The sequence below is a fragment of the Rattus rattus genome, chromosome 13 (genome assembly GCF_011064425.1).
Source record: "Rattus rattus isolate New Zealand chromosome 13, Rrattus_CSIRO_v1, whole genome shotgun sequence".
Taxonomy (NCBI): Eukaryota; Metazoa; Chordata; class Mammalia; order Rodentia; family Muridae; genus Rattus; species Rattus rattus.
Window position 1 is genome coordinate 6,837,494 of NC_046166.1, and position 24,737 is coordinate 6,862,230.

At 55.0% G+C, this 24,737-nt stretch overlaps 1 protein-coding gene across 1 annotated transcript in view; it reads right to left on the reverse strand.

Moving 5' to 3' along the window:
- Stab1 (stabilin 1) overlaps positions 1 to 24,737 on the reverse strand; it is a 30,865-nt gene that overhangs the window by 530 nt on the left and 5,598 nt on the right. Inside the window, exons 4-68 of the mRNA XM_032919206.1 lie at positions 24,544 to 24,629; positions 24,409 to 24,478; positions 23,973 to 24,068; positions 23,668 to 23,778; positions 23,251 to 23,447; positions 22,891 to 23,021; positions 22,603 to 22,730; positions 22,272 to 22,369; positions 21,978 to 22,112; positions 21,605 to 21,742; positions 21,388 to 21,450; positions 21,022 to 21,135; positions 20,883 to 20,936; positions 20,622 to 20,702; positions 20,056 to 20,214; positions 19,529 to 19,591; positions 19,223 to 19,318; positions 18,770 to 18,856; positions 17,881 to 17,992; positions 16,968 to 17,154; positions 16,763 to 16,856; positions 16,483 to 16,641; positions 14,526 to 14,621; positions 13,830 to 13,925; positions 13,663 to 13,710; positions 13,433 to 13,563; positions 13,157 to 13,268; positions 12,787 to 12,864; positions 12,608 to 12,706; positions 12,383 to 12,481; positions 12,142 to 12,273; positions 11,807 to 11,935; positions 11,502 to 11,558; positions 11,067 to 11,150; positions 10,361 to 10,556; positions 10,152 to 10,247; positions 10,022 to 10,067; positions 9,861 to 9,937; positions 9,596 to 9,721; positions 8,888 to 8,961; positions 8,710 to 8,784; positions 8,364 to 8,486; positions 8,000 to 8,047; positions 7,351 to 7,428; positions 7,111 to 7,257; positions 6,512 to 6,652; positions 6,358 to 6,417; positions 4,493 to 4,669; positions 4,335 to 4,421; positions 4,096 to 4,245; positions 3,937 to 3,993; positions 3,648 to 3,846; positions 2,980 to 3,129; positions 2,797 to 2,901; positions 2,543 to 2,650; positions 2,273 to 2,466; positions 2,040 to 2,184; positions 1,819 to 1,952; positions 1,569 to 1,734; positions 1,375 to 1,484; positions 1,164 to 1,283; positions 941 to 1,090; positions 756 to 860; positions 524 to 670; positions 322 to 438 (exon numbers count right to left, since the gene is read on the reverse strand). Coding sequence (XP_032775097.1) covers positions 322 to 438; positions 524 to 670; positions 756 to 860; positions 941 to 1,090; positions 1,164 to 1,283; positions 1,375 to 1,484; positions 1,569 to 1,734; positions 1,819 to 1,952; positions 2,040 to 2,184; positions 2,273 to 2,466; positions 2,543 to 2,650; positions 2,797 to 2,901; positions 2,980 to 3,129; positions 3,648 to 3,846; positions 3,937 to 3,993; positions 4,096 to 4,245; positions 4,335 to 4,421; positions 4,493 to 4,669; positions 6,358 to 6,417; positions 6,512 to 6,652; positions 7,111 to 7,257; positions 7,351 to 7,428; positions 8,000 to 8,047; positions 8,364 to 8,486; positions 8,710 to 8,784; positions 8,888 to 8,961; positions 9,596 to 9,721; positions 9,861 to 9,937; positions 10,022 to 10,067; positions 10,152 to 10,247; positions 10,361 to 10,556; positions 11,067 to 11,150; positions 11,502 to 11,558; positions 11,807 to 11,935; positions 12,142 to 12,273; positions 12,383 to 12,481; positions 12,608 to 12,706; positions 12,787 to 12,864; positions 13,157 to 13,268; positions 13,433 to 13,563; positions 13,663 to 13,710; positions 13,830 to 13,925; positions 14,526 to 14,621; positions 16,483 to 16,641; positions 16,763 to 16,856; positions 16,968 to 17,154; positions 17,881 to 17,992; positions 18,770 to 18,856; positions 19,223 to 19,318; positions 19,529 to 19,591; positions 20,056 to 20,214; positions 20,622 to 20,702; positions 20,883 to 20,936; positions 21,022 to 21,135; positions 21,388 to 21,450; positions 21,605 to 21,742; positions 21,978 to 22,112; positions 22,272 to 22,369; positions 22,603 to 22,730; positions 22,891 to 23,021; positions 23,251 to 23,447; positions 23,668 to 23,778; positions 23,973 to 24,068; positions 24,409 to 24,478; positions 24,544 to 24,629 — 7,328 coding nt within the window. The remainder of the gene's footprint in view (positions 1 to 321; positions 439 to 523; positions 671 to 755; positions 861 to 940; positions 1,091 to 1,163; positions 1,284 to 1,374; positions 1,485 to 1,568; positions 1,735 to 1,818; positions 1,953 to 2,039; positions 2,185 to 2,272; positions 2,467 to 2,542; positions 2,651 to 2,796; positions 2,902 to 2,979; positions 3,130 to 3,647; positions 3,847 to 3,936; positions 3,994 to 4,095; positions 4,246 to 4,334; positions 4,422 to 4,492; positions 4,670 to 6,357; positions 6,418 to 6,511; positions 6,653 to 7,110; positions 7,258 to 7,350; positions 7,429 to 7,999; positions 8,048 to 8,363; positions 8,487 to 8,709; positions 8,785 to 8,887; positions 8,962 to 9,595; positions 9,722 to 9,860; positions 9,938 to 10,021; positions 10,068 to 10,151; positions 10,248 to 10,360; positions 10,557 to 11,066; positions 11,151 to 11,501; positions 11,559 to 11,806; positions 11,936 to 12,141; positions 12,274 to 12,382; positions 12,482 to 12,607; positions 12,707 to 12,786; positions 12,865 to 13,156; positions 13,269 to 13,432; positions 13,564 to 13,662; positions 13,711 to 13,829; positions 13,926 to 14,525; positions 14,622 to 16,482; positions 16,642 to 16,762; positions 16,857 to 16,967; positions 17,155 to 17,880; positions 17,993 to 18,769; positions 18,857 to 19,222; positions 19,319 to 19,528; positions 19,592 to 20,055; positions 20,215 to 20,621; positions 20,703 to 20,882; positions 20,937 to 21,021; positions 21,136 to 21,387; positions 21,451 to 21,604; positions 21,743 to 21,977; positions 22,113 to 22,271; positions 22,370 to 22,602; positions 22,731 to 22,890; positions 23,022 to 23,250; positions 23,448 to 23,667; positions 23,779 to 23,972; positions 24,069 to 24,408; positions 24,479 to 24,543; positions 24,630 to 24,737) is intronic.

The window sequence follows — 24,737 nt, forward strand, 5'->3', positions numbered from 1 at the left end:
GCACCACAGTCGGGTCCTCACACACACATCCCACCACACAGTCAGTCCTCACACACACACATCCCACCCCACAGTCAGTCCTCACACGCACACATCCCAGCACACAGCCGGTCCTCACACGCACACATCCCAGCACACAGCCGGTCCTCACACGCACACATCCCACCACACAGCCGGTCCTCACACGCACACATCCCACCACACAGTCGGTCCTCACACGCACACATCCCAGCACACAGTCGGTCCTCACACGCACACATCCCACCACACAGTCGGTCCTCACACGCACACATCCCACCACACTTCCCACCCCACACTCACGTCAAAGGGTTCACAAAAGATGTCGCTGCTGCCAAAAACAGGGTTGGGGACAGAAACCAGGGTCGGGCTGGTCCCTTCTTGCCATGGAGAGAAGTCGTCATCAGCGTTATCTTCTGCCTGGAAGAGGAGGGTTGACTGATAAGGTCCTACCCCCAAACAAGATAGAAGGACCCGCCGCCCGCCCACCCCTAGCATTCTTTACCTGGAAGACAGAGAAGCTGAAGCCTGGAGCCTTGCGTCGGGCACGCAGGTAGAGGGCTCCAGCTACCAGCCCCAGCAGCGTTCCACAAGTTATCACAACCCCCAAACTTAACGCCACAGGTTGCGGCTCAGATCCCAGCACTGCCCTCTGTAAGGAGAAAGGAAAAGTCAAGGACGAGGCCAGGGACGTCGCTTCACCCTCTGAGGCTTTGTCTCCCCCTTCCTGTACTCACAGGCTGGGGAGGCGTGAGCAGGGGGCTGGCCAGAGCATGGATGACGCCATTGAAAGCCATGATGTCCCACACCATGACGTGGCTAACCACAACTGCCCCCGGGGCCTGCAAAGAAATTGCAGTCAGGCCCAGCAGGTAAACAAGGGCTGAGTCAGTAGGGTTGCAATGCAGTTGAAGCCACTCACCAGAGGAACCAAAGAAATGTTGTCAGGACCTGTGTCACTTATGAAGAGACTAAGACCTGAGTGGGCAGGAAGCAACGTCCCCTGGCTGGCGTTGGCACTCAGAAAGGTGGCATTAGAAGCATGGAGTTCTAGGTCTGGGCCACTCAGTGTCTACGAGCAGAGAGCAAGGTCTGTTGGGTTGAGCCTGCTGGAGAGAGCAAGGTGCCCAGGCCCCTCCTATTACCATGTTGTCCAGAAAGCCTTCATTGACAGGGACAAAGAGTGTCTTGTAGATGAGCTCATCTTCAAGGAAGTCCATAAAGTCAAGACCTCGCTGGGTGGCATTGGCATAGCCCAGCAGCATCTGGAGAAGAGGAGGAGATGGGGCTGTGGGGGAGCTCTTTAGGGATCCCAACAGCCTGCATCCCCATCTCTGAGGCCCGGCCCCTGCACACCCCATAGAAGGTGGAGAAGTTGGCAGTAGCAGCGAGGACATCAAGCAGTTTCCCGTTGCACGTGCTGATCCCGTCACCCACGAAGCCGACCCGACATTGGCAAGCCACATCTGCAGGAAAGGAGAGTAGCTCACAGAGGCTTATTAAGGACCTCAGGGGGCAAGGGCAGGGAGAGGTCGGTGGAAGGGACATACCTCGCACACGGTAACAGTAGGCATCCCAGCGCTCTGAGAGGTTCTTGCGGACGCCGAGGCTGATTACACCTACACGATTATTACCACAGTCTGCCGCCGGGGTGACCACAGGGTGGGCAGCAGAGCCATTGGCCAACCAGCCCAGGAAGCAGACGTGAAAACCTAGCTGTAAAGGCAGGAGTGGCTGGGACGAAAGCCCAACCCAGTGGGCTGCCCGCAGGCTTAGTTCCTACCCCTGAGGCCTGAGCACCTGCTGGGCCGCAGAGAGTTGAGGGAGGGAAGCAAGGTCGGCTCCCTGGTCCTCACAGGCTTCCTTGGCCTCTGAGAAGGTCAAGCCATAAGGGCCACTGGTGGCCTGGATGTGGAAGACGCCAGCCTGTTTTTCTGCAGAAAGAAAAAAGGTGTGCGATTGACAGGGCAGTAACTAGCCAGGGATGCCGCGGTGGGACGGGGGTAAGTAAGCAAGCACACCCTGGAAATGTAGGTCTGTGCACAAAGCATCTGTGTGGCATGGTGAGGACTCTGCCAGGCATCGGTCCACAGGGGGTTCAAGCTCCTCCAGACACTGCAGCCCATCACCCACGTAGCCAGTGTGGCATTCACAGCGCCGTGTGTTCTGCGGGCAGAGAGCGGATGTCTCACAGGGACTGGGAGAGTGGGAGGCTCTCCCAGCACACAGGCTGCTTGGCTCCCCTCCTGCTTACCGGGCCGGTGTTAAAGCAGTCGGCATGCTCACTGCAACCTCCACGGTGGCCATCCAAGCAGGGGTTGCGAGCTCGGCAACTCCAACCATCACCCTCATAGGCAGGCAGGCAGGTACAGGTGACCACTGTCCCCACCTGGCTGCAGTTGGCGTGCTTACTGCAGCCACCGTGCCCCTTCTGGCACAGGTCTGCCACTGGGGGCAAGGAAGAAGTGGTTGAGCCAGGTCCTAGAGCGGTCTAGGGCATCCTACCTGCTAAGTCACGGCTTACCTGTGCACACACGGCCGTCCCCTTCATAGCCCAGGCTGCACTCACAGCTGTTGCCCACACGGCACACGGCCTGGGGTGCACAGGGCGGGGTGCACACGGGCTGCAACTCTGTCCCAGGACCCATCCCAGAGGATCAGGTCAGTAGCTGCCCTCCTAGCCACTGTGTCTCCCATCCACCCTTGGGTGTGCAGCCAGGGCATGCACTAGTGTATATCCACAGATGCTGCACGGACACAGGCTCAAGGGCTACTCACCCAGCTGCACATCACAGTGTGGCCCAGTCCAGCCCTCATCGCAGAAGCAGGAGCCAGAGCCCCCGAGACCTTCATCGCAATGCCCATGTGGGGCACAGCGGCATGCTGGGGAGAAGGACAAGTCGATACCCGGGCCAAAGGAGAGGGGGCAGGGTAGAATGGGACGGAGAAGAGATGGCTTACCTTGGCACTGGGGTCCGAAGGCACCTGGGGCACAGAGTTCACAGGCTGTCCCGGCAAAGCCCGGATGACAATTGCACTGCCCACTTCCGCTTATGCCATCCAGGCACACACCGTGGCCACTGCAGGGGCTTCTGGAACCACCGGGGCAAGCTAGGGCATAGTGTAGATGTGAAATGTCACCAGACTCTCGTAAGAGCATCTGCCATCTGTGCCCTACCAAGTTCCAGCCAAGCTCTTCAAGGACGATCAGTCCTCTCGTGTCCCCACACCACTGAGACCACACCAAACCCAGGACACCCAAACCCTCCAGCACTCTAAAACAGATACGAAATCTTCTGTATTCCTACCTGGCTTCTTATGCATTCCCCCCACCCCAGAGCACCCCAATATCCTTTTTAAAAATGTATTTACTTTATATATGAGTGCTCTATCTGCATGTACACCTGCAGGCCAGAAGAGGGCATCAGATCCCATTATAGATGCTTATAAGCCACCATGGAGTTGCTGGGGATTGAACTCAGGGCCTCTGGAAGAGTAGCCAGTGCTCTTAACCTCTGAGCCATCTCTCCAGCCCCCAATATCCTTTCTTAAGGGAGATGACCTTGTCTTCGGCCATCTTGGGAACTAGAGAAACGGGTCAGCTTGTCCGTAACCCTCTGGATACTTACCGTGGCAGTCAGTGCCATAGTGACCAGGGCAACAGCTAGGCTTCCAGACGGTGGTGACACATTTGCGGTGGCAGCCCCTACCCATGTGGTTGCGGTTCCAAAAACTAGGCGTTATCCAGGAACCTCCACGCATGGTTATGGAATGCAGAGGAGTTGCCCAGAACTTGGAGTAGTGACGCCAGCAGGCCTCAGGGCTGCCCTGGGTCAAAAGGAGTTAGGCCACTACCTGAGCTTGATTGACGGTGCCCCGCCTCTACCCCAACCCTCAGCTCAGCCTCCAGCCCCTTACCTGCTCCCGGGAGCCCCGAGGACAGGGTGGCTCCAATCCACAGATGCTGCAAGTCTTCTGGGGGAGATGGAGACCAACACTACAAGGTCAGGTGGGTGGGCAGGACAGGACAGGTAGGCTGGCCCCTGCCGTGCACCTTTGGCCTGAGGCCTTCCTCACCATTTGAAGCGGCTGGGGTTCAAAGCGATCACAGCGGGCACCAAGGTCAGGTGGCTCCAACAGCTGGTCAATGCCATAAGCCAGGCCCCCTTCAAAGGGCAAGTACCGTTGCACGATGCGGGCCTCGTTCTCACCTACCATGAGCTCGCCCTCAAGGGAGAAGATGGAGGGGTCAGGGGCACTGCAGCCCCTGACCCCACTGCTTGTTTTCCTTAACCACGCCCCCTCCCTAGACTCACGGGCCGGGCAAGACCACAGGAGAAGGAGATGGTGTTTCCGTGCATGGTTCGGAGTTGGCCCAGGTTGGGTAGATCAGATGCCGAGGCCTAAATAAATGGAGATGTGGTTGGAGTTGAGCACGTAGGCTGTAGGGACCAAAGCTCGGGTCTGTGCCCACCTCAATGTTGCGAATCACATGACCACGCAAAATGGCCGCCAGTTTGTCACGGTGGTCCTCGTGGTAGAGCCAGTTCTTCCGATCAGGAGACAGGGCTTGCAGGGCAGAATCTGTGGGCCACAGCATGGTGAAGGGACGATGGGATGCATCTTGAAGCATGGGCAGGAGGCCAGCCACCTGTGGGTTGAGCAACGGTGTGACAGTTGGAGATGAGGATGGACCACAGAACGGAGGTCCAGAGAGACCCAGGTACTGATAACTAGCCAGGCTTGTCGGCAGACATCCTGGGCAGTCATTCTCTCATCTGCAGGTCGGAAGAGCCCCTGCACGTGCCTTAAGTTACAGCGAACCGTATGTATGAACCATCTGTATATGAATCATACATGTACTTCTTACCTGGGATAAAGTATTATCTATAAACTAGGGACAGTAAGAGATAAATAGGGATGGAGAGAGGGTTCAGCAGTTAAGAAGACCCAGGTTCAAATCCCTGTACCCACACGGCAGCTCACATAGAATTTGCCTTAGATCTAAGACAATTCCTTCCTCCTATGTAACTCCAGTTCAGAGAAACCTGACACAGACATACGTACAGGCAAAACACCAATGAACATAAAATGAAAATAAGTAATTTAAAAACCACTATGCATGTAAAGTATTTTTTTCAAAATAAAGAATGTTACATATTTGCAGAAAAATAGATGTAACTGCAGATAATAACATTATGTGAATTTGGCAGGTCTCAGAAAAACAAATACTGTGTGTTTTTTCTTTCACTGGTGGTTTCTAGATTACGGATAGAATCATAAAATCGCATGTATATGTGACTTAAGTAAGAATGAAGCTGTCGAGAGGAATGAAAGAGTTAAAAAGGAAGAGATCAGAATGGGGTAGGAAGGAATCAAGGAACAAACAAACATGTAATGTTTGCTTGTATAAAAATATTCTTTATAAAACACAGTCGTGTACCATGAACATTTTAAATAATTTGCAGCAAAAACAAATATAAATATTGAATATTTTTAAAACCTAAGCTATTTCTGGGTCGTTTGGTTTAATGTTTTTATACTTAACCTGCTTTTGTTTGTGTGTATGAGACTTGGGGGAAGGAGCACGACTGCCACTGCACACGTGGAGACCTATGGGGGTTGGTTTTCTCCTGCTACGTGGGTCCCAGAGAGCAAACTCAGGTGCTCAGGCTTGGCAGCAAGCAGAGCACTCACTGGGCCATCTTGCCAACATGACTGAATATAAAATTGTGGGTAGGGGAGCTACTGTTTATGATCACCCATGTAAGGGTAACTTTCCACACACCTTAGTTGCACACTCCCTCATGTGTGCCCGCATTGGGAGGCTCTTACGATGTACAAGGAAATTCACATAGGTACATTTGTTCCCAGAAAAAGGTTGCACACACACACACACACATATTGCACACATACATTCACAGACATGCACACACATTGCACACATACACACATCATTGCACACATACACATTGCACACATACACACTATGCACACATTCACACACATACATTCACAGACATGCATACATCATTGCACACATACACACTATGCACACATACACATTGCACACATACACACACATACATTCACAGACATGCACACACATTGCACACATACACACATCATTGCACACATACACACTATGCACACATATATATTGCACACATACGCACACATACATTCACAGACATGCACACATTATTGTACACATACACATTGCACACATACACACTATGCACACATTCACACACATGCACACACATTGCACACACATCGTTGCACACACACGCATTCACATTGCACGCATTGGCAGACCCACATTCACGAGGGCAGTACCGTCAGCAGTCGGCTAAAGATCTTGTATTGGAAGCTTTCAGCGGCAGCAGTGACATTTCTCTGGGAAAGAAAGAACACACATGAGTTACACAGTCAGGTGGGAAGAGGGGATCCCAGCCTGCAAACCCAGCCGTAGGTGCTTGCCCAGACATACCCGAGGGATTGGGATAGTATCAGCCTCCCAGTGTAGCACGTCTGGCGGCAGCAGGACACGGTCGATGAAGTGCAGGACACCGTTCACTGCCTCGTGATCGCTGCTTACCACCCGAGCAAAGTCATTAAGATAAATGCTGCCCTGTGGGAGGAGCATGGCTGCATTGATCAGTAGGGTGCTGCGTTGATCAGTAGGGTACTGAAAGCTATGGGGTGTGCCTGGGCCAGAGCAGGGCCTGAGATAATAGCCAACCCTGCGCTTTGAGGGTGAAGGTGAGTTGGTCAAGGGCAGAATCAAGACACGGGATGGGGCTTCTATCACACTACAGGAACCTACACAAGGCACTACACTGGGCTTGGCATTGTGGGAACTTGGTGCTCGTACCTTCGGAGTCCCAGGTTGGGGCAGGCCAGTGCTAATGAGTGGGGCCCAGAGTGTGGGTATCCTCGGGGCTGGACTCCTCTCCCTCCTATTTCAGATCTTGGCTGAATATTAAAGGAAGGGACGCAGGGCACGGAGACTGAATCTGGGGGCTGAATCCTAACCCTGCAGGAGGACCCTATAGCCAGCAGGACTAACCTCTGTGTGTAGGAGCTCACCTCCCTCTCACTAATGCGCAGAGTGTGTCCAGACAGCGCGGTGACGTATCCCTGGTCCAGCAGCTCTTGGCTCCCCAGCTTCCGGCAGCCAAGCACGTGGTAGCGAAACACGAGCTGACGGTGAGCCCGCATCCTCGCCAGCTCCCCCTAGCACAGAGTCATGAAGACAGTGGAGCCAGTGATGTCCCCTCTGCCCCTGCGGTGGGCGACCACTCCAGTCTGCTTCCAGGGCTGTGATACCTGTGACATGTTGCTTATTAAATCAGAATGTGGCACGAAGATGGTGAATGGCCCATCGCCTTTGAGCTCCTTGTATTCCTGGGGAGGCAAGACACAACTTGAGCACTAAAGGGATGATCTGGGACCAAATTGGAACTTCTAAGAGACCAGGCCAGCCAATCCTTTCAATCAGACAGGATCATGAAGGTCCAGAGATGGTTGGCACTTGCCCAGCAGGCCTCAGAGGCTGTACTGGCTGGTTGTGTGTGTCAACTTGACACAAGCTGGAGTTATGACAGAGAAAGGAGCCTCCCTTGAGAAAATGCCTCCATGAGACCCAGCTGTGTAAGGCATTTTCTCAACTAGTGATCAATGGGGAAAGACCCAGCCCACTGTGGGCGGTGCCATCCCTAGGCTGCTAGTCTTGGGTTCTATAAGAAAGCAAGCTGAGCAAGCCAGGGGAAGCAAGCCAGTAAGAAACATCCCTCCATGGCCTCTGCATCAGCTCCTGCCTCCTGACCTGCTTGAGTTCCAGTCCTGACTTCCTTTGGTGATGAACAGCAGTGTGGAAGTATAAGCTGAATAAACCCTTTCCTCCCCAACTTGCTTCTTGGTCATGACATTTGTGCAGGAACAGAGACCCTGACTGAGACAGAGGCTGGATACTCACCAGGAGGTGGAGGCTGAAGAACGAGGCATACTTGTTCCGTAGGAGCTCCTGGGGGATCGAGGATCAGCTCAGATTTTGGGCGACCCCCCATTCAGGGGCTGGTGCCTGTCCTAGCACCAACAGCCCAAGGTCTGGCCAAGGCAGAGACAAGGGAAGGAAAGCCGGGGAGGGTTCTGAGCCAGGGTCAGGATTGTTCTCATGTGATGTAGGTACGTTTTAGCCCAGGAAGAATCAAAGGTCAGATTCAGGGTCATGGGGTCACGGTCAAGGATCAGGACTGAATATGGGGTCTTAGGTAGGATTGCTGTTCAGGTGCATGAGGCGTCACCACAACCAAGCCTGGGTCAGACGTGGGAGTCATTACCAGTCCAACTCGCCCATGACAGGTGATGCCGTCCCCCACAGTATGAGTTGAATCACAGGAACATGTCCTCTGTCCGTCTCCTGTGCTTTTGCACACAGCATAAGGGCTGCAGCCTCCATTGTTCTGAGAGTGGGAGAGGAAGGAAGAGGAAGGCTATGGCGGTCACCAGCCTTAGGGAAGATGCCTCATGTCCCTGCTCAACCCTCAAGGCTTTATTTCCACCGCCGAGCCAGACTTGAGCTAGAGCTGAGGGGGTCTCTGGAACCATCCTGGGAACGAAGAGGGCTGTCCCTACCCCCAGTCCCCCTTCCTGACACACGTACTAGGGTGTGAGGACCTGCCTGACCTGGGAGCAAGGATCCAGGAGCTTGCAAGACTGAACGCCATCGCCACTGTAGCCCTCACGGCAGTTGCAGGAGACCTGTCACAAATCCCGATCACTGTGGCTGCAGAGAGCCCTGAATGAAAGGGCCACCCCAGACTTAGTCGGAATGGAGGCCCGAGTGTCAGGCCTGTTGACTGACCTGCTGGGGGCCTGTGGGGATACACTCAGCGTTCACATGACAGCCCCCATTGTGGACGAGACAGCTGTTTATTTCTAGGGGAAGAGACGCTGTGATGAGGAATAGCCCTTGATGACCCGCCATTCATCTGTCCCTCTGCAACTCCCGGTGCCCACCTCCTTCCATTTGGGCCCCAAGTCTCCACACCCCCTTTGTACCTTCCATCCTTCTTGACCTGACTCAGATCACTACAGTAACACACACACACACACACACACACACACACACACACACACACGTGCTCACGCACATACACACACACATACATGTGTCTGTCTCGAGACACACGCACACACACGTGCACACACACATGAACGCGCCCACACACGTGCACACATGTGCACACATGTGCATTCATGTGCACACATTCACACACATGTGCACACACAGACACATACATGTCTGTCATGGAACACACATGCATACGCACACGTGCACACACACACATGCACACGTACACATGTCTGTCTCAGGAAACACACACACACACACGTGCTACACACACACACACACACACATACACGTGTCTGTCTCAAGACACATGCACACACATGTGCACGCACACACACACACGTCTGTCTCGGAACACACACATGCACACAACATACACACACACATGCACACACACATACACACACGCACACACATGTCTGTCTTGGGATACCTCACCCTGGCACAGCTCCCCGTCACCCGTGTAGCCATCCAGGCAGGTGCACGTCCGTTGTCCCGGAGCCACCTTGGTACAGTTGGCATAGGGCGAGCAGCCCCCATGGCCAGAGGTACAGGGATCCACCTCTAGGGACAGATGTTGTGAGAACAGGCAGGGGATAAAGGAAAGGTTAGAGAGAAGGTGCACAGCCATCCCATGCATTTCAGAGCAGAACAGCCATCCCATGCATTTCAGAGCGGAGCCCAGGATGTCCACAGAGCCAACCTGAGCAGTAACTGCCATTGCCCGAGTATCCTGCAGCACAGACACACACCGGGATTCCAGCAGAGTCCTGTATGCAGCTGGGGGGGGGGGGGTGGCAGCCATTTAGTCTGTGTCTGTCCCATCCGCCCACAGTCGCCCAGCCGCAGGTTGGGTTCACTCACTTGGCATTGGGATCGCACTTCTTGGGACATTGACGATCAGTGATTTCTGAAAGGAGGACAGAAGTTCCGGTCGCTCAGGCAAGGTTGTTCCGCGTCATCACCTGCCTCTAGTTCCCTGGGACCCACTTACTCTGGTCACAGCGGAGACCCTGCCAGCCCACATTACAGATACAGCTTCCGTTGCCACGCAGCCCCTCCTGGCACAGCCCGTGGTCACAGTCGCATACTGGAAGTGGGATAACGAAATGACAAGAGCTACTTACTCGCCTGCTCCTTAGGTATGGCACCCAGTCTGCTGTCCTTCCCAAAGGCCACCCTCCCACTCTGTGCCGACCTCACCTCCTGAACAGGTGGGCCCATAGCGGCCCAGCTCACACATCTCACAGGCCGTTCCATGGAATCCCTCTTGGCAGCGACATTCCCCATTGCCCAGGAACCTGTCTTGGCACTGCCCGTGGCCTGAGCACACCCCACCTAGACCCCCTGGGCATGGCTCACAGAGGGTGCCAAAGAAGCCTGGGCAGCAGTCGGGCACCTGTAGGGGCAGGGCAATGGGAAGGGGAGGAGAGAGGCCCAGGCCAGGACTGATGTCGCTATCCAGGGAGAGGTGACAACATCTCAGGGACACACGGACACAGGGCGGAGCAACTTGGAAGGGAGAGCAGACGGAACCACCAGCTGTGGAGGGTGCCTTCTACAACCCTTCCCGGTGGGGTAGGCTCAGACAGAGAGGGCTGTGACTGCACAGACTGCATGGGGGCGGGGCAGGAAGCCTGGTTACTGCCACTGGCTTTGACCGATGTTGCCAGCTCTGGGATGTGACCCTGTATCTCTCTCCCATCCCCATTCCCCAGGGGTTAGACACAGGACCAATGGTAGCCCTCTGACTCGGGACATCCCTAAGGCCCTTGTTTTGCTGTCTTGCTGGAGACTCAGCGTCTCTGCCCTTGAAGTCAGTCTAAACTCTTCCTCGGGGTGGGGGGGTTGGCTCCTCTGCCCTCTCCTCCCGCAGTGAAGCTTTGGTGGGGGGCATCTCAGAGCGAACCTGGATCTTCTTGGCACATGTGTAGGAACAGCCCCGGGAGAAAGATAACCCAGATCTGTAGACACAGCTCTTCCTCGGTATGTTCTAGAATTGGAGACACAGAGGAAGGGTCATCTGGTAAGCTGGGCAGTCAGGACGTGGTGCGTGGGAAACAACTGTGCTACAAGCATCAGAGTGCGTGGGACAGACAGAGTGAGGAAGTCAGAGAAAGGGAGAGGTAGAGACCAAGGCCCATGGGTCTGATAAGGAACCAGGCCTGAGGCTACAGGTTTGGGTGAGGTTCCTCTGAGCAAACCTTGACTGCCATCTAGCCTTAACTGGTGGTTGCAACTGTCCAGAATAGGCTAGTTGCTGGCTGGGCTAGACCTGGGGGGGTTGGGGAGACTGGGGGTATTAGAGGACGTAAGTCCAGAGCTGTACGGAGCCCGGCCTCACCTGCAGCTGGAAGCCTTGAGTACAGCGGAATTTCCGGGTGCAGTTTACACATTTCTCCTGGGGAAGAAGGGTGAGGTGTGAGCTGGTCCGGAACGCGACTAAGCGATCCTTCCTGCTACCTAGACTAAGCAGCGGACTAACCAACCAGCGACTGCTGCTCTCGTGGAAACGGGGAGTCACTGTGCGGCCCTGACTGGCCTCAAGCTCCCTCAAGGGAGCCACAGCCTCTAGGGCTCTGAGATTAAAGGTGTGCATCACCAGTCGCAGCTGCTCATCTGTAATGCCCGATGGCCCCAGCTTCTCACCCGAAGAGCCTCCGCGTGGCTGTGCAGGCAACGGCTGGAGCCCACTGCCAAGATCCCCGACAGTCCAAAGAGGGCACTGCCTGGGGCTTCCAGCAAAGGGCCCTCCAGCGGCACGTGGTTCACCTCAGGCTGAAAGGAGGAGAGCGGGTTGAACCTACCTACCCACTTCCGCCACCCTCACCTTCAGAGGCAACGAGACAAGAACACAGGAACATACTCCGGGGGTAGGGGGTAGCTCCAAAGATTGGGGGAAGTCTCCCCGGAGCAGAAGCTTCAAAGGGGACTCCTAAAAGCAGAGCCCCTGGAAAGGGTGTTCTAATCCCAGCCCTTCAAACCTGGCCACTATGATTGTAGAAAACCAGCCAATGGGCAGGGCCCAGGAGGGAGTTGCGGTGTCCCCCTTTCCGCAGGACCTCCACGGACAGTGCCTCCCCGAGGATCACGTGATGTCGCACTACGTCTATGCCCTGGCAGGAATGAGTCAGTTCAGGGTTTCTAAGACTCTTGAGCGCCACCCCCACCACGTTCCGTGGCCATGGCATAGGAGGCTCATCTTCCCCGTCCCCAAGGCCTCACCAGGATACTGTTGTTGCCCTGGGTCTCCAGAGAGTGATTTGTGGGCACGAAGATGGTGTAGGCTTTGGCAGCCTCTATTTGGGCTACCAGTTTGTGGTGCTAGGGATAGAGAGAGGGAACAAGGTAAGCAAGGCAGCTGGTGCAGGGAGCCCACCAGTATCCTCCCCATCCCCCCCCCCGCAGCCTCCTGGGAAATTATTCCCCTTGAAGGAGCCTCCTTTGTACCTTTAGCTGTTCCCCGAAGAGACGGAAGGCAGGCACACTATCCAGTTGCTGCAGCAACCCCGGCCCAGTCTGCATGTCACCTCTCGGAGGCAACAAGACCTGGTATAGAGCAGGAGGGGCACTCAGTCCACCATTACTAGCCAGAGGAAGGTCCCCACGACTCCCTTCTCCTGCCATACCTGGCTAATAATATGTAGGACGCCATTGGTGGCGAGGAGGTCGGGTACATCCACAGTGGCATTCTGCACCTGGACTCTCTAGAAGGCAGCAGAGAGAACTCAGGCTTGCCGGGCACTGATACAGGGTGAGAGGCTGGCTCTCTCGCAGCCCCAGACTCTACCAGGCGGAGGCATAGACCTCGCGAGCACCCACGGGAGAAGGGCAGAGTTATATACGTGCCGGCACGCACAGCTTCTAATGAGACCACGGATGTGTTCTATGCACAACCTCAGAATCAGCCCTGGACAAGGGACTCCAAGCTTATTTCCTGGGAGCTCTGGTTTGGGGGTGGGGAGCAGCTCCCACACATGTCCAGAGTCCATCTCTTACCCCACTGGTGTTGTGAATCTGCCAGTGTGTCGTGGCGCTCAGTGTGGCCACCTGTTGCCCACTTAACCGGGCCAGCTCCTCCTCTGAGAACGCACCCTGGAGAAAGTGGGCCCTAAGGAGAAGAGTTGGGGGTGGTGGGGATTGGACCAGATTAGTGTGACTTACAACGTTCCTTCAGCCTGGGCTCTCCCATGGAAATTCTCTTAACATTGTCTGAGAAGGGTCCAAGTCCCACCCAGAATCCCATCCATGGCCCTTCCTTCCCAGCTCTCCCACCTGACCAGTTCTGGCAGCGTCTTTGGCTGCAACCAGAAGGCCTGATCCTCGGGGCTCAGTCTACGGATGGCAGATTCAGAGGGCACCAGGGCTGTGAGTTTACCGTCAGCCGGGAGAGTGATGCTCGAGTTCTGCAGTGAGTGGGAGCAGGGAGACGAAGATGGGTATTTCTGTATCCAGGAAGGCCTTGCAGACATGAGCCCAACCCAGCATTCTGCCCTGACCCCTACCTTAAACCACTGGGAGAAGGCAGAGAAGTGGGCATTTGCCTCCAGTTCCTGGGGGTGGAGGGAGGCAGAAGAAAAACCTGAAGTTTATAGACCTAAGCACAAATTCAAGCCCCCTCCCAACAGGCCCACGGGAGGACAGCACGGGCATAGGGAAGAGAACACCTTACCTGGATGATGTCTCCATAGCAACTGAAGCCATCACCACCAAAATGAGGGGGGCACGTGCAAACCCGCTGGCCTCCCCCCACTGCCTTGCAGGTAGCCTGGTAGAGGTAAGGAATAGACAGAGAGATGACAGAGAGTTACGGCCCTCCCTTCATCATCCAAAGGACAGGCTGGGTACAGAGTTCTCATCTTTCTCCCCCTCCAAATTGCCCATCCCCTGCCCTCTGCCTATGCAGTCACTACACCCTTCTATGCCCCCCTCCAGCTACCCTGTCTGTGTTCACAGAGCCCATTTGGTAGGCCTGCTCCCAATACCACAGAGCACTGGAAACCATCGAACCAGTCGTAACAAAGGACTCAGGGAGCCAGTGCTATAAGAGCAACAAAGGCAGCCATGTGAAAGTAGGCGGGGCAAGGCCTGTGAAAGGCAGAGCTGTTGTGGAAGGGCAAAGGGAGGTCAAGGGGCAGCAAGAAGCTTGGAGGAACCAGAGGACCACCGGGTGGGGCAGTGGGGGAGCTGGGCAGCCTGGGCTGGCTCTCAGAGGACTTTAACAACAAGGCACAAAGGCTTTATCCTATGATAGAGCAAAGGAGCGGTCACCTCAGGAAGGTCTCAGCGTTCAGGACAGACAGACATGCTCAGGACAGACAGACATGTCCAGTTGCAGCAGGCCCTCCTCGGGGACTTGCCCACTTACCAGGCCATGGCAGCCCCCGTTGCCTATGCGACAGGGGTCAATGGGGCTGCACTCGTAACCGTCTCCAGCGAAGCCCAGCTTACATGTGCATCGGCTCTGGGGAGGCCAGGGAACAGAGAGCCTTATCTCACCACAGACCCCACCTCTCCCTCTGCTCCCCAGGAGATCTGCTCACCACAGAGGAGACCAGCTCCCAGCATAAGGCTGGTCAAGAGATGCCCTTGGCTAGGAAGCTTCTGTGGAGGTTGACCAACACCCTGTACTGGGAACCCCACCAAAGCCATCCACTTGACGTCAGTGTGGCTTGTGGCAAGTGGGCAGGCAGGTGTTGGCCAAGGCCAGTCCCAGGAAGGGAACTGGGGTCCCACTTCCTCCCCTGTGACCCAGTCAACTGTTCTGGTCTCTTCCCCCAGTGGCCTTTCCTTCAGGCTTGTCTACACTACAGATGAGCACAGGTGAGACCCCTCACCCCCACATCTGAATTTGGGGTGGGGGGGGATATCTAGCCCAGTGCATCAAAGCCTCAGTTCTGAGCTCTCTTTCCAGTCTTCCTTTCAGAGTCTCGCTACATAACCCCGCCTGGTAGTCAGTGTGAGATCCTCCTGCTTCTTTCTCCTGCGTGCTCCCCAGCTCCTGGGGTGTCCTAAGTTCAGAGCTCTAGTCCTTATGCCAGGCTGAGTTGTTTTTTTTTTTTTTTTTTTTTTTTTTTGGGTTTTTTTTTTGGGGGTGGGGGCCAAACCCCGGGCCTTGCGCTTCCCTGGCAACCGCTCTCCCCCTGAGCTAAATCCCCAACCCCCAGGCTGAGTTTTTACTGTCAATACTCCACAGACTGCTGGGCCAGAGGCCACTATAGAACTGAGAAGATGTGAGAAGATGGGGCCCCGTGAGGAGGCAAACTCAGAACCAGCCACCCCTGGCCTCCTGCTAGTACATTAGATAGCCTTTTAAAAATATTTTCCTGGGGCTGGAGAGATGGCTCAGTGGTTAAGAGCACTGATTGCTCTTCCAGAGGTCCTGAGTTCAAATCCCGGCAACCACATGGTGGCTCACAGCCGTCTGTAATGAGATGTGCGTGCCTGGTGCCTCTGGAGGCCTAAAAAGGCACTGGATCCTCAGGGACGAGAGCTACTGACAGCTGTGAGCTGCCATGTGGGTTCTGGGAATCGAACCCGGGTTCTTAGTAAGATCACCATGGTCTTTTACTATTGACCCATCTCTCCAGCTCTAATTTATTTTGCTTACTTTTTACAGATGGGTGTTTTGCCCACATTATGTCTGTGTGCTACCCGAATGCAGTTCCAACAGAGGTCAGAGGAAGGCATCAGATCCTCTGGAACCGGAGTTGTGGACAGTGGCTACCGCCCTATAGGTGCTGGGAATCGAACCCAACTCCTTTGTAAGAGCTACAAGGGCTTAACCACTGAGCCATCTAACAACCAGCTCAGATTTTCCTTTTGTTTTGGTTTGAGGCAGGGTCTCTCTATTATGTACCTCTGGTTGGTAACAAGCTGCCCTCAAACTCACAGAGATCGCCTGCCTCTCCCTCGGGAGTACGGGGATTAAAGGTGTGCCCCGCTGTGCCTGGTCTGGGTTAGAACTCTAGTTCATGAGCCTCAAAATTATTAATCCCAAGGCTCTTGGGTACTGTGATCTCATAACAAGTATGCAAGACTAGATTACGAAATTCCAGGGATAGATTTCTGTGAACCTATAGACTTGGGACCCCAGAGGAAGGGTCTATTTCTGCTTTGCTTAGTAGTGTTAGACTTCCCTGAGTCTAAGAGGGAGGTCGCCCTATGACAGGTGCTTTGTTACACATAGGGATCCAGTGGGCACATGAGTGACCGGGGCCAGGGTACATGACTTCATCTGTATCTATGGGTCCAGAGTTTACAGTGGATGTTCCTAAACTTAGACCGGGTTGGGGAAAGTCCCCAGCTGCTCTTCTGTGCCTCACCTGTCCAGGCCCCACATAGCTGCAGAGAGCATCCGCATGGCAGCCACCTCGAGTGTCCAGCCCGCATTCATCGATGGCCACACAGATGCGGCCATCCCCACTCCAGCCTTTGTGGCAAATGCATTGGTGGGTACCCAGGTCTCCAGGGACACATTCAGCCTGTGTGGGTTATAAATAAGTGACTCAGGGTTGGCACGGTCATGGCTGGAGACCAAGGAGCCCCATCTTGTCCCAGGGTCAGTAAAAGGGTAAGGAGAGAGAACGAGAGAGAGGAACTAACGTTCTCGGAGCAGCCACCTCGGTCTGGGCGAGAGCAAGGACTGCTGCGTTTGCAGGAGAAACCATTACCTTCAAAACCATCGTGGCAGACGCACCTGGCAAAGGGGAGAAGCGGCCTATTTGTGCGTGGGGAGGAGGCTGGAGAATGAGCAAACGGACATGTAAAAGTATGGACAGACCACAAAAGGAGCCGGAGTCCTCCTCACCTGGCGACGCCCTCCTGAATAACACAGTGAGCGTCTGGGTGGCAGGGCTGGGCCAGCCCTAGGGATCCACAGTTTCCCATGGACTCATTGCAGAAGCGGCCTTGGAAGCCAGGGGCACATGTACCCTGCTGGCACACCCCTCCACTGCCAGGACGGTTGTCACACAGGCCATGGACACAACCACAGTCTGTAAGGGAAGAGACGGGAACAGAGAAACCGGACAGGAAGCAGGGCTTGTTCCGAGCCAGGATTGTTTTGTAAAATACATGTTGGGACTGGGGATGGATCGGCTATAATAGACTATGTTCTTGGAGCCTGTATTAGGATTCTTAAATCACAGATCACTTCGTACTTGAACAGGCAATTAAACCATAAGGGAGGCCATTATGGATGTTTTGGTTCCTTTAGTTGTATTATTTTGGTTTGTTTCTTTGTTTCTCTTTTTGGTTGTTTTCGGTTTTTTGTTTTTGTTTCTTTTGAGGCAGAGTTTCTCTGTGTAGCCCTGACTGTCCTGGAACTCACTTTGTAGACCAGGCTGGCCTTACACTTAGGTATCTGCCTGCCTCTGCCTCCTGAGTGCTGGGATCAAAGGCGGGCACCACCACACCCCACCCCCAGCTGTGCCGTTTTGAATTTTTAGTCAAGTCATTCTGACGACTCTGCCGCTATCAGCAAGTCTCCAGTGTGCCTTGCTGAAATCCTGCTTGCTTTAGATTAAAGCCCAGTTCTCTTTTGGTGAAGAGGACAACGTCCATTGCTGTTCGCCAACTGGCACCAGTCCCTGTGGCCTCCATCACCCCTCTTAGGGCCCTGTCCCTTCTGTGGAGCCCCTAGGCATCTTTTCTAAACAGAACTTCTCCCCCCACTCCCATACCCCCCACCCCCGGAGGCGGCCTAGGCCAAGGTCACTCACCCTCCTGGCACTGTTCACCATGCTTGTTTGGGTTGGAACAAATATGGCAGGCGATCCCCTTGTAGTCTGGAAAGCAGAGGCAGGCTCCATTGCCCTGAACCCCATCGCTGCACTGAAGGGTGGCAGGCACAGGATCCGTCAGGGACATGGTCACCACAACCCCGTCCCCACGAACTTCCCTCCCTGGTGGGCTCTGAGCTCTCTTATTCCCTCCCTCTGAGGAGACCACACCCTGGAAGTGACCTCCAAAATTAGTGAGGCTGCCCAAGTAGCCCCTGAAAGGCTCACGGCCCCACTGACTGCCGTGTTCTCCGTGTGGCAAGCACTAAAGAGCCCTGATGTCCCAAGGTGCAAAAATAGAATATTAAAGAACACTGGCAAGTCATCTTTTGGTAAATAGACGGAAACCCTATCAAAATAATTACTTCTTTTTCTAAAAAAAGTTTGAGAGCCAAGCATGGTGACACATGCCTTTCAACCTGGTTCTCAGAAGGCAGAGGTGGGTTCCAGGCCAGCCTGTTCTACATAGTGAGTACCAGGGCAGCCAGGGCTGTGTGGTAAGACCCTGTCTCAGACAGAGGTTTTTCAGTGTGTTTGTGTGTATGTCTACATAGGTGTGTGCACTTGATTGAGTATAGTGGCCCATCGTGGCGTTACAGGTAGTCGGGAACTACCCAACATAGAACCAAACTCAGGTCCCTCCGCAAGAGCAGCATGGGCTCCTAACCACTGAGCCATCTCTCCAGACAGGAAGGTAACAATTTCTAATGAACCAGTTCGGTCCAACATCAGTTACTTAGAAGTATGGAAGCTGAGAGAGGCAGGTTCTGACACTGTCAGCTGAGGAAGGTACCAACCTTTATCACACCTAGCAAGGGTGGGAACTCACGTTGCCTTTGCCGTAGCAGGGGTTGGAGAAGCCCCCAGGACACTGTGTGCAGTCGGGCCCAAAGAACCCTTTGCAGCAGCCGCGTTTCTGCAAGACACGGAGCACACCTGACATCCAGCCCATGCCGACCCCCTCTCAGAAAGCGTCTGAGAACTGCTCATCTCTAAATCGCAGAAATGGGGATGGACCCACCCCCACCCCCAGAGGCGCCTCTTCAACCGATAGCACATGGGACAGTGCTAAGGATTATGGTTCAGCCACAAAGTGCTCGCCCAGCAGATGCAAGGCGTCAGGTTCGAGTCTTAGCACTACAAAAGCAAAATCTCTCCTCAACCAAACAAAAGCAAAAAGGAATGTCTGGGAAGGAAAGCCTCCTCAACACAATTTGGGAACCCCAGACAAAGAGGAAATGCCCAGGGTCCCCAGGGGGCACAGCCTGCCCAGGTTCCTCACTGTGATGGTCTGGTTGCAGTACTCAGCACAGCCTTTCTTCAGGACGTTGAGCCCAGCTGGGTCGTGCGTATACACACACTCCTTGGGGAAGATGTCCTACAGTGTGCCACACAAGCCCAGTCAGCAGAGTGGATGCTGGGCCAGCCTTTGCCAGGCAGCCCTGGTCCCGTTCTCCCACTCGGAGCAGGGCTGGTGCATGCTAGGCTACCAGATATGGTCCAGCCCACCCTGCTCCTACTCCCCCACCGCAACCTGGGTTTGCTCGAGAGTCCGGCAGCAAGGGATCCATCCGTGAGCCTCACTCACCATTTTCACACTGTTTGGGGGGCATACACTGGTGTTCAAGGCTTGGCAGTCCACACAAGAACCCTAGGAAGAACAGAGCAGGGCAGAGGAGAGGGAGGAGGGTCAGAGAGATTCGACAGCCCTGGGATGGTGACATGGGACAAAGACCTGAGGGAGGAGAAGGAGCCAAGTGTAGAGAGGCCAGGCAGGGAAGGTGTCGCAAGGAGCCTGTGAGAGGCAGGGCTCTCTGAATGCAGGGGTGCTCTAGTCGCCACAGCAGGCTCTGATGGAATGACCTAGGACTCTCTTCCCCCACTGTGGTCTTCTCGCCTATGCCCAACTGCCCTTGCACCACACAGCCCTCCCTCAGTGAGAGCAGAGCCGTCGCTGTGCTGTGCTTTCAGAACTGTGAGTTAAACTAAGCCTCTTCCCCGTGTTCCTCAATCCCCGATGTTCTGTGACCGCAGCACGGCAACACTGTCCCCGGCCCACGGTCTAGGGATGGGATCTGGGTACAGGGTGGAGCCTGGGTTCCATGCGGGGCTCACCAGCACAGTCTGGTGCTGCTCTTCATCGCAGTGCTTGGGAAGGATGGGCAAGATGGTGGGGGGCAGCAGGATGCCTTCCAGCATGTGTATCACACCGTTGGCAGCCGGCACATCGACCCTCCGCACGGGGACGCCCTCGGGTCCCAGCAGGATGCGTCCCTGCAACACAGACCTCACGGGCTATCTCCCTGCAACACAGACCTCACGGGCTATCTCCCTGCAACACAGACCTCACGGGCTATCTCCCTGAAACACAGACCTCACGGGCTATCTCCCTGCAACACAGACCTCATGGGCTATCTCCCTGAAACACAGGCCTCACGGGCTATCTCCCTGCAACACAGACCTCACGGGCTATCTCCAACCCAGCAGGCTTCAGAAGGTCCTTGCTCTTCTGTTTTTGTCTACTGTGTCTTTACTTCATACCGAGGAACCCTAGCCCAGCTGGGGCCTTGTCAAGTGTCGTGCCCACCATGGTACTCAGAGATGCCAATAAGCATGAACGAGGCCGGTGGCTCCGACACTGACCCGTGTGCCCAGCTGCCCACAGATCTCACAGATCTCACCTCTTCAGAGATATTCACAGTCAGGACCTGGTTGGCCATGGTGAGGACACGTCCCTTAGAGATGAGCTTCTCAACTGTCAGCTGAGGCAGAGGACAGTAGTTTTAGGCTGGGCGTTGGCCGCGCCTTGTTCAGGTGCTACACAGTGGCTCTCAGAAGTGAAGAGAAAGGGTTAAGGAAATCAGGTCCCCGGGGAAGATCAAAACCTGTAGTAGTCCCTGCAACGGGGGACACTCTGAAGGGGATGGGACCCATCCTCTCACCTGGCCATGATTGTAGATGTGGTACCGTACCAGCTCCTGAAGTTTGGAAAGGCCCTGAGGGGAGGAGTCGGTTCCTGAAGGTCGATGGGGGAAGCCTTGGCAGCCTCAGCCCGCAGCCCCATCTCCCCATAGAACTTACTGCTGTGAAAAGGTAGATCAGTCGGCCATCCCGAAGGCTGTCCACGGCTTCGTTGCTTGGGGCAAAGACTGTGAAGGGTCCAGGCCCATCCAGGATGGATGGCAGCCCACAGTTCTGCAGGAGCAGAATGTAGGATTAGACAGATCCCTGCCTCAGAGCCCTACCTGGTTCCTGCCACCGTTAGCCAGCGGGGAGCTCCTAACTGTGAGATGCAGGTAATGCATTGGTCCACGCCCCCGTGAAGCCTCAGGAATGGTGATGGGCATGGGAGGGTGGGTTCTAGGAAGGTGGGTGGGCAGATTCTGGGGCAGTGACCTGTTCTGGTCTGGATGTCCAGTTACCTAGAACTCCTTTCCCCAAGCTCACCTCCAGGATAGTTTCAAACCGTGTGAAAGCCTCCGTCGAAGCGAGTATCTGGCCAACGGTTTTCTGTAGGTATAAGAGCCACAGGGCAGGATGTGGTAGCTTTCACCCCAGGAGGAGGAGGAGTGTAGCCTCCACAAGCCAGAGCAGCCTCATACCCGACCTTAACACAGGGAGACATTCCCTACAGCACAAAGTGGAGAAGAGGCCATTGGCTCACCTTGGGGTCCCCCGGAAGTGGGGGTGGAAGCTGCCATCGTAGGGCAGTGACCGTATGGAAGACCCCATTAGCAGCTATGTAGTTGGCCTTCTGGATACTGAACTGCTGGGGCTGGTCCTCGTACTTGTAGGAATATCTCTGATGAGATAGACACAAGACTATGTCCCACATGCTCTGTTCTGCAGCTCCCTTCCCTGGCTTCACATGTAACCCAGCTGTGCCCTCTGCCCACCAGTCTGAGGCCCCTTCCATACCATGTTTTTGTTGTTGTTTTTTTTTTTTTTTCTTTTTTTCGGAGCTGAGAACCGAACCCAGGGCCTTGCGCTTACTAGGCAAGCGCTCTACCACTGAGCTAAATCCCCAACCCGCATACCAGGTTTTTGAAAGTGACGGTGATCTCCTGGCCAGCCAGTGTCCACCACCTGCGTGTATTTGAGGGCCCTATATTCTCCAGGATGTGCTCTCCTGGGATGATGTGTTGTCTGCACAGCTGCTGGGCAAGTGTTGCCTGCAGACACACAGGGATGGGGTGTCGGGTAAAGCCCTAACAGGCCAACCCTCTTTGCGCTGCCCCTGCCTGAGTCACGGAGAGGACGAGAGGCTTTGCAGGCTGCCACCTCAGAGGGAACAGGGAGTTCACGACCTGCTCCCAGGGAAAAGAGCTCACATTCATGTTACTGGAGGAAACGGCGGAGACCGAGAACATGGATGGCACCAGAACGGTGAATGGGCCCGATGTGGTAAGGATCTCCTGGCAGCCCTGCTCTGTAGACGGAGATGGCTAGTGTCAAAATTCACATGGGAGCTCCTGGGGTGATGGGTATAGATGTCTAGCATGGGAAGGGGACATTAGTGCTGGGACAAATCCCCACCTCCATCCTGGCCTCACCCAGTTCTTGGGCAAAGAAACTAGAGTGTCTGCTAAGACTGGGTCTCCCTCCCAGCTCTGTGGGTACGGGGCAGGGGCATGGTCATAGGTAAGCCTAGGGGACACACACCCAGCATGGCAATGGCCACTCTTAGCCGCAGCAACACCAGGCCAATCTGATTGGCCCTCTGAACCTCGTGGAGCAGATGTCCGTAGCAGGCGTAGCCGTCACCCACCTCATCACTTTTGCACACGCAGCTGGAGACCCAGAGAGACCGGTGAGGGCAAGGATGGACCATCCCCTTGATCCAGCCCCCCTACCCAGTCCTCCCTGTCAGGCCCTGAGTGGACACACAGAGGAGTACACTACCCAATCCACCCCCTGCCTGTGCCCATCCCCCTTGTCCCCTGTGCCAACCTGGTCTTTCTATCAGGGGTCACTTGACAAGTGGCTGATTTGTCACAGGAATGTGGTTTGCATGAGACATGGCATCCCTCAGAAGCATCGTTGTTAATGCTTGTCATACCTGGCCAGCACATGCAGGTGGCCTGGGCAAACGGCGGGGACAGGAGGGGACGGTACTAGTGAGCATACAGGAAAGCTGCTGGCACATACCTTCCTCACAGAGCCCTGCCTCCCCTCCTCCAAGATCAGGGTAGGCATTCTCCTCACATCTTATAAATGGGGGATCTGAGGCGTTCGGTCAACCTGGGGCTGGCCTAGGATCCCACGGCCAGAGTTGGTGAAGTGGCTTGTGAAGCAGGGGACCTAACTCACCTTGCCTGGAGCACGGTATAGGCAGAAGGTAGAGTTGCTGGGGCAGCCACCAAAGTTGGTGAGGCATGGGTCCTGGGGCAGACACACTTTCCCATCACCGTGGTAATTCTCTGGGCAGTGACACTGAGGCTGCCCGCTGAGAGTCATTGAACATCGGGCCAGTGAGGAGCAAGGAGATGGCTGACAGGGGTCAAGACCTGCCAGGGCAGAGAGAGCCTGAAGGAGTGAAGCCCCAGGAGCCCTCTCCCCTTCATGGTCTCCACCAGAGCGGCCATAGGCCCGTTGCCTCATAGGAAGAGTTTTCTTCCTGCGTAAGTGGCCAGACCGCAAGTACTAGTATAAAAAGTTACCCTCCCAGTCCCTGCCACCCACTCTGCCCTTCAAGTTGGAGCCCCTGTTCCCAGATCATACGCTCACGAAGACACGCATTGTCTTGCTGAATGTATCCAGGCAGGCATTTGCAGGCGGGTGCCTCTGCGGAGCACTGGGAATTCTGGGGGCATCTCAGGCTCTGGCAGACTGGGAGCTCTGAGCGGAGAGATTACAGTGAAGGCCCAGCCGCAGGGGAGCTGCACACTCTGCTCTGCTGTGTGACTCCAGGCAGCCGCCTGACTTCTCTGAGCCTCCAGAGAGTGCAAGTCTGACCCAGATCCTCCTGAGACTCAGACACTGTCATCTAGTTGTCCTCCCCTCCTCAGGCTGCCCCAGTTAGCATTGCTCACCTTGGTCACAGTGAGGACCGGTGTATCCAGCAAAACACTGGCAGCTTCCATTCCCTTGTGGCCCACGGCTGCACACGCCATGCACACAGTTGCACACTGAGAGGGATAAACAGGGGTGCATGGAACCGCAATCTCACCAAGGTACAGTCAGGGACATCACCTTCCTGCCCTCTGCACGTTGACAATGCGGGAATAACCTTGAGAGTCCAAAGCTGTGATAAAGGATCACAGTAGACGGGGAAATCCCTGAGGGAGCCAGGGAGTAGAAAGAGGGGCATGGAAAAGGGCTTCCTGGAAGAGGCTTCTGAGGCTACCATATGCAAGAACCTCAGGGGAGGGACCCAAGGCCAACACCCCAGGAGGGAAAGGCAAGACGGAAGAGTTAGGAGAGACAGACAGGACTGGCCTTGCCCTGACACCCGCCCCACAAGTTCACCTGATTGGCAGTCAGGCCCAAATCTGTTGGGATCTCGGCAGTCTTGGCAGGCTGAGCCGCTAAAGTTCTCCTGTTAACGCACTAAGTCAGTGGGGTTCCCCCGACACCCCCACCTCACCCCTACCCAACCCTTACCTGACACACACAGGTCCCATTTCCACCTATGCCATCCAGGCAGGTCCCGTGGCCACTACATGGTGTCGCCGGACCACCGGGGCACTCTGTGGACCCAAGAACTGAGTTTTTGTTGTTTTTTTGTTGTTTTTTTTTTTTCCCAGAATGCTTCCTTTACCTCACCTCCAGCCCCTCCCCCAGGACAGCCAGGGCTA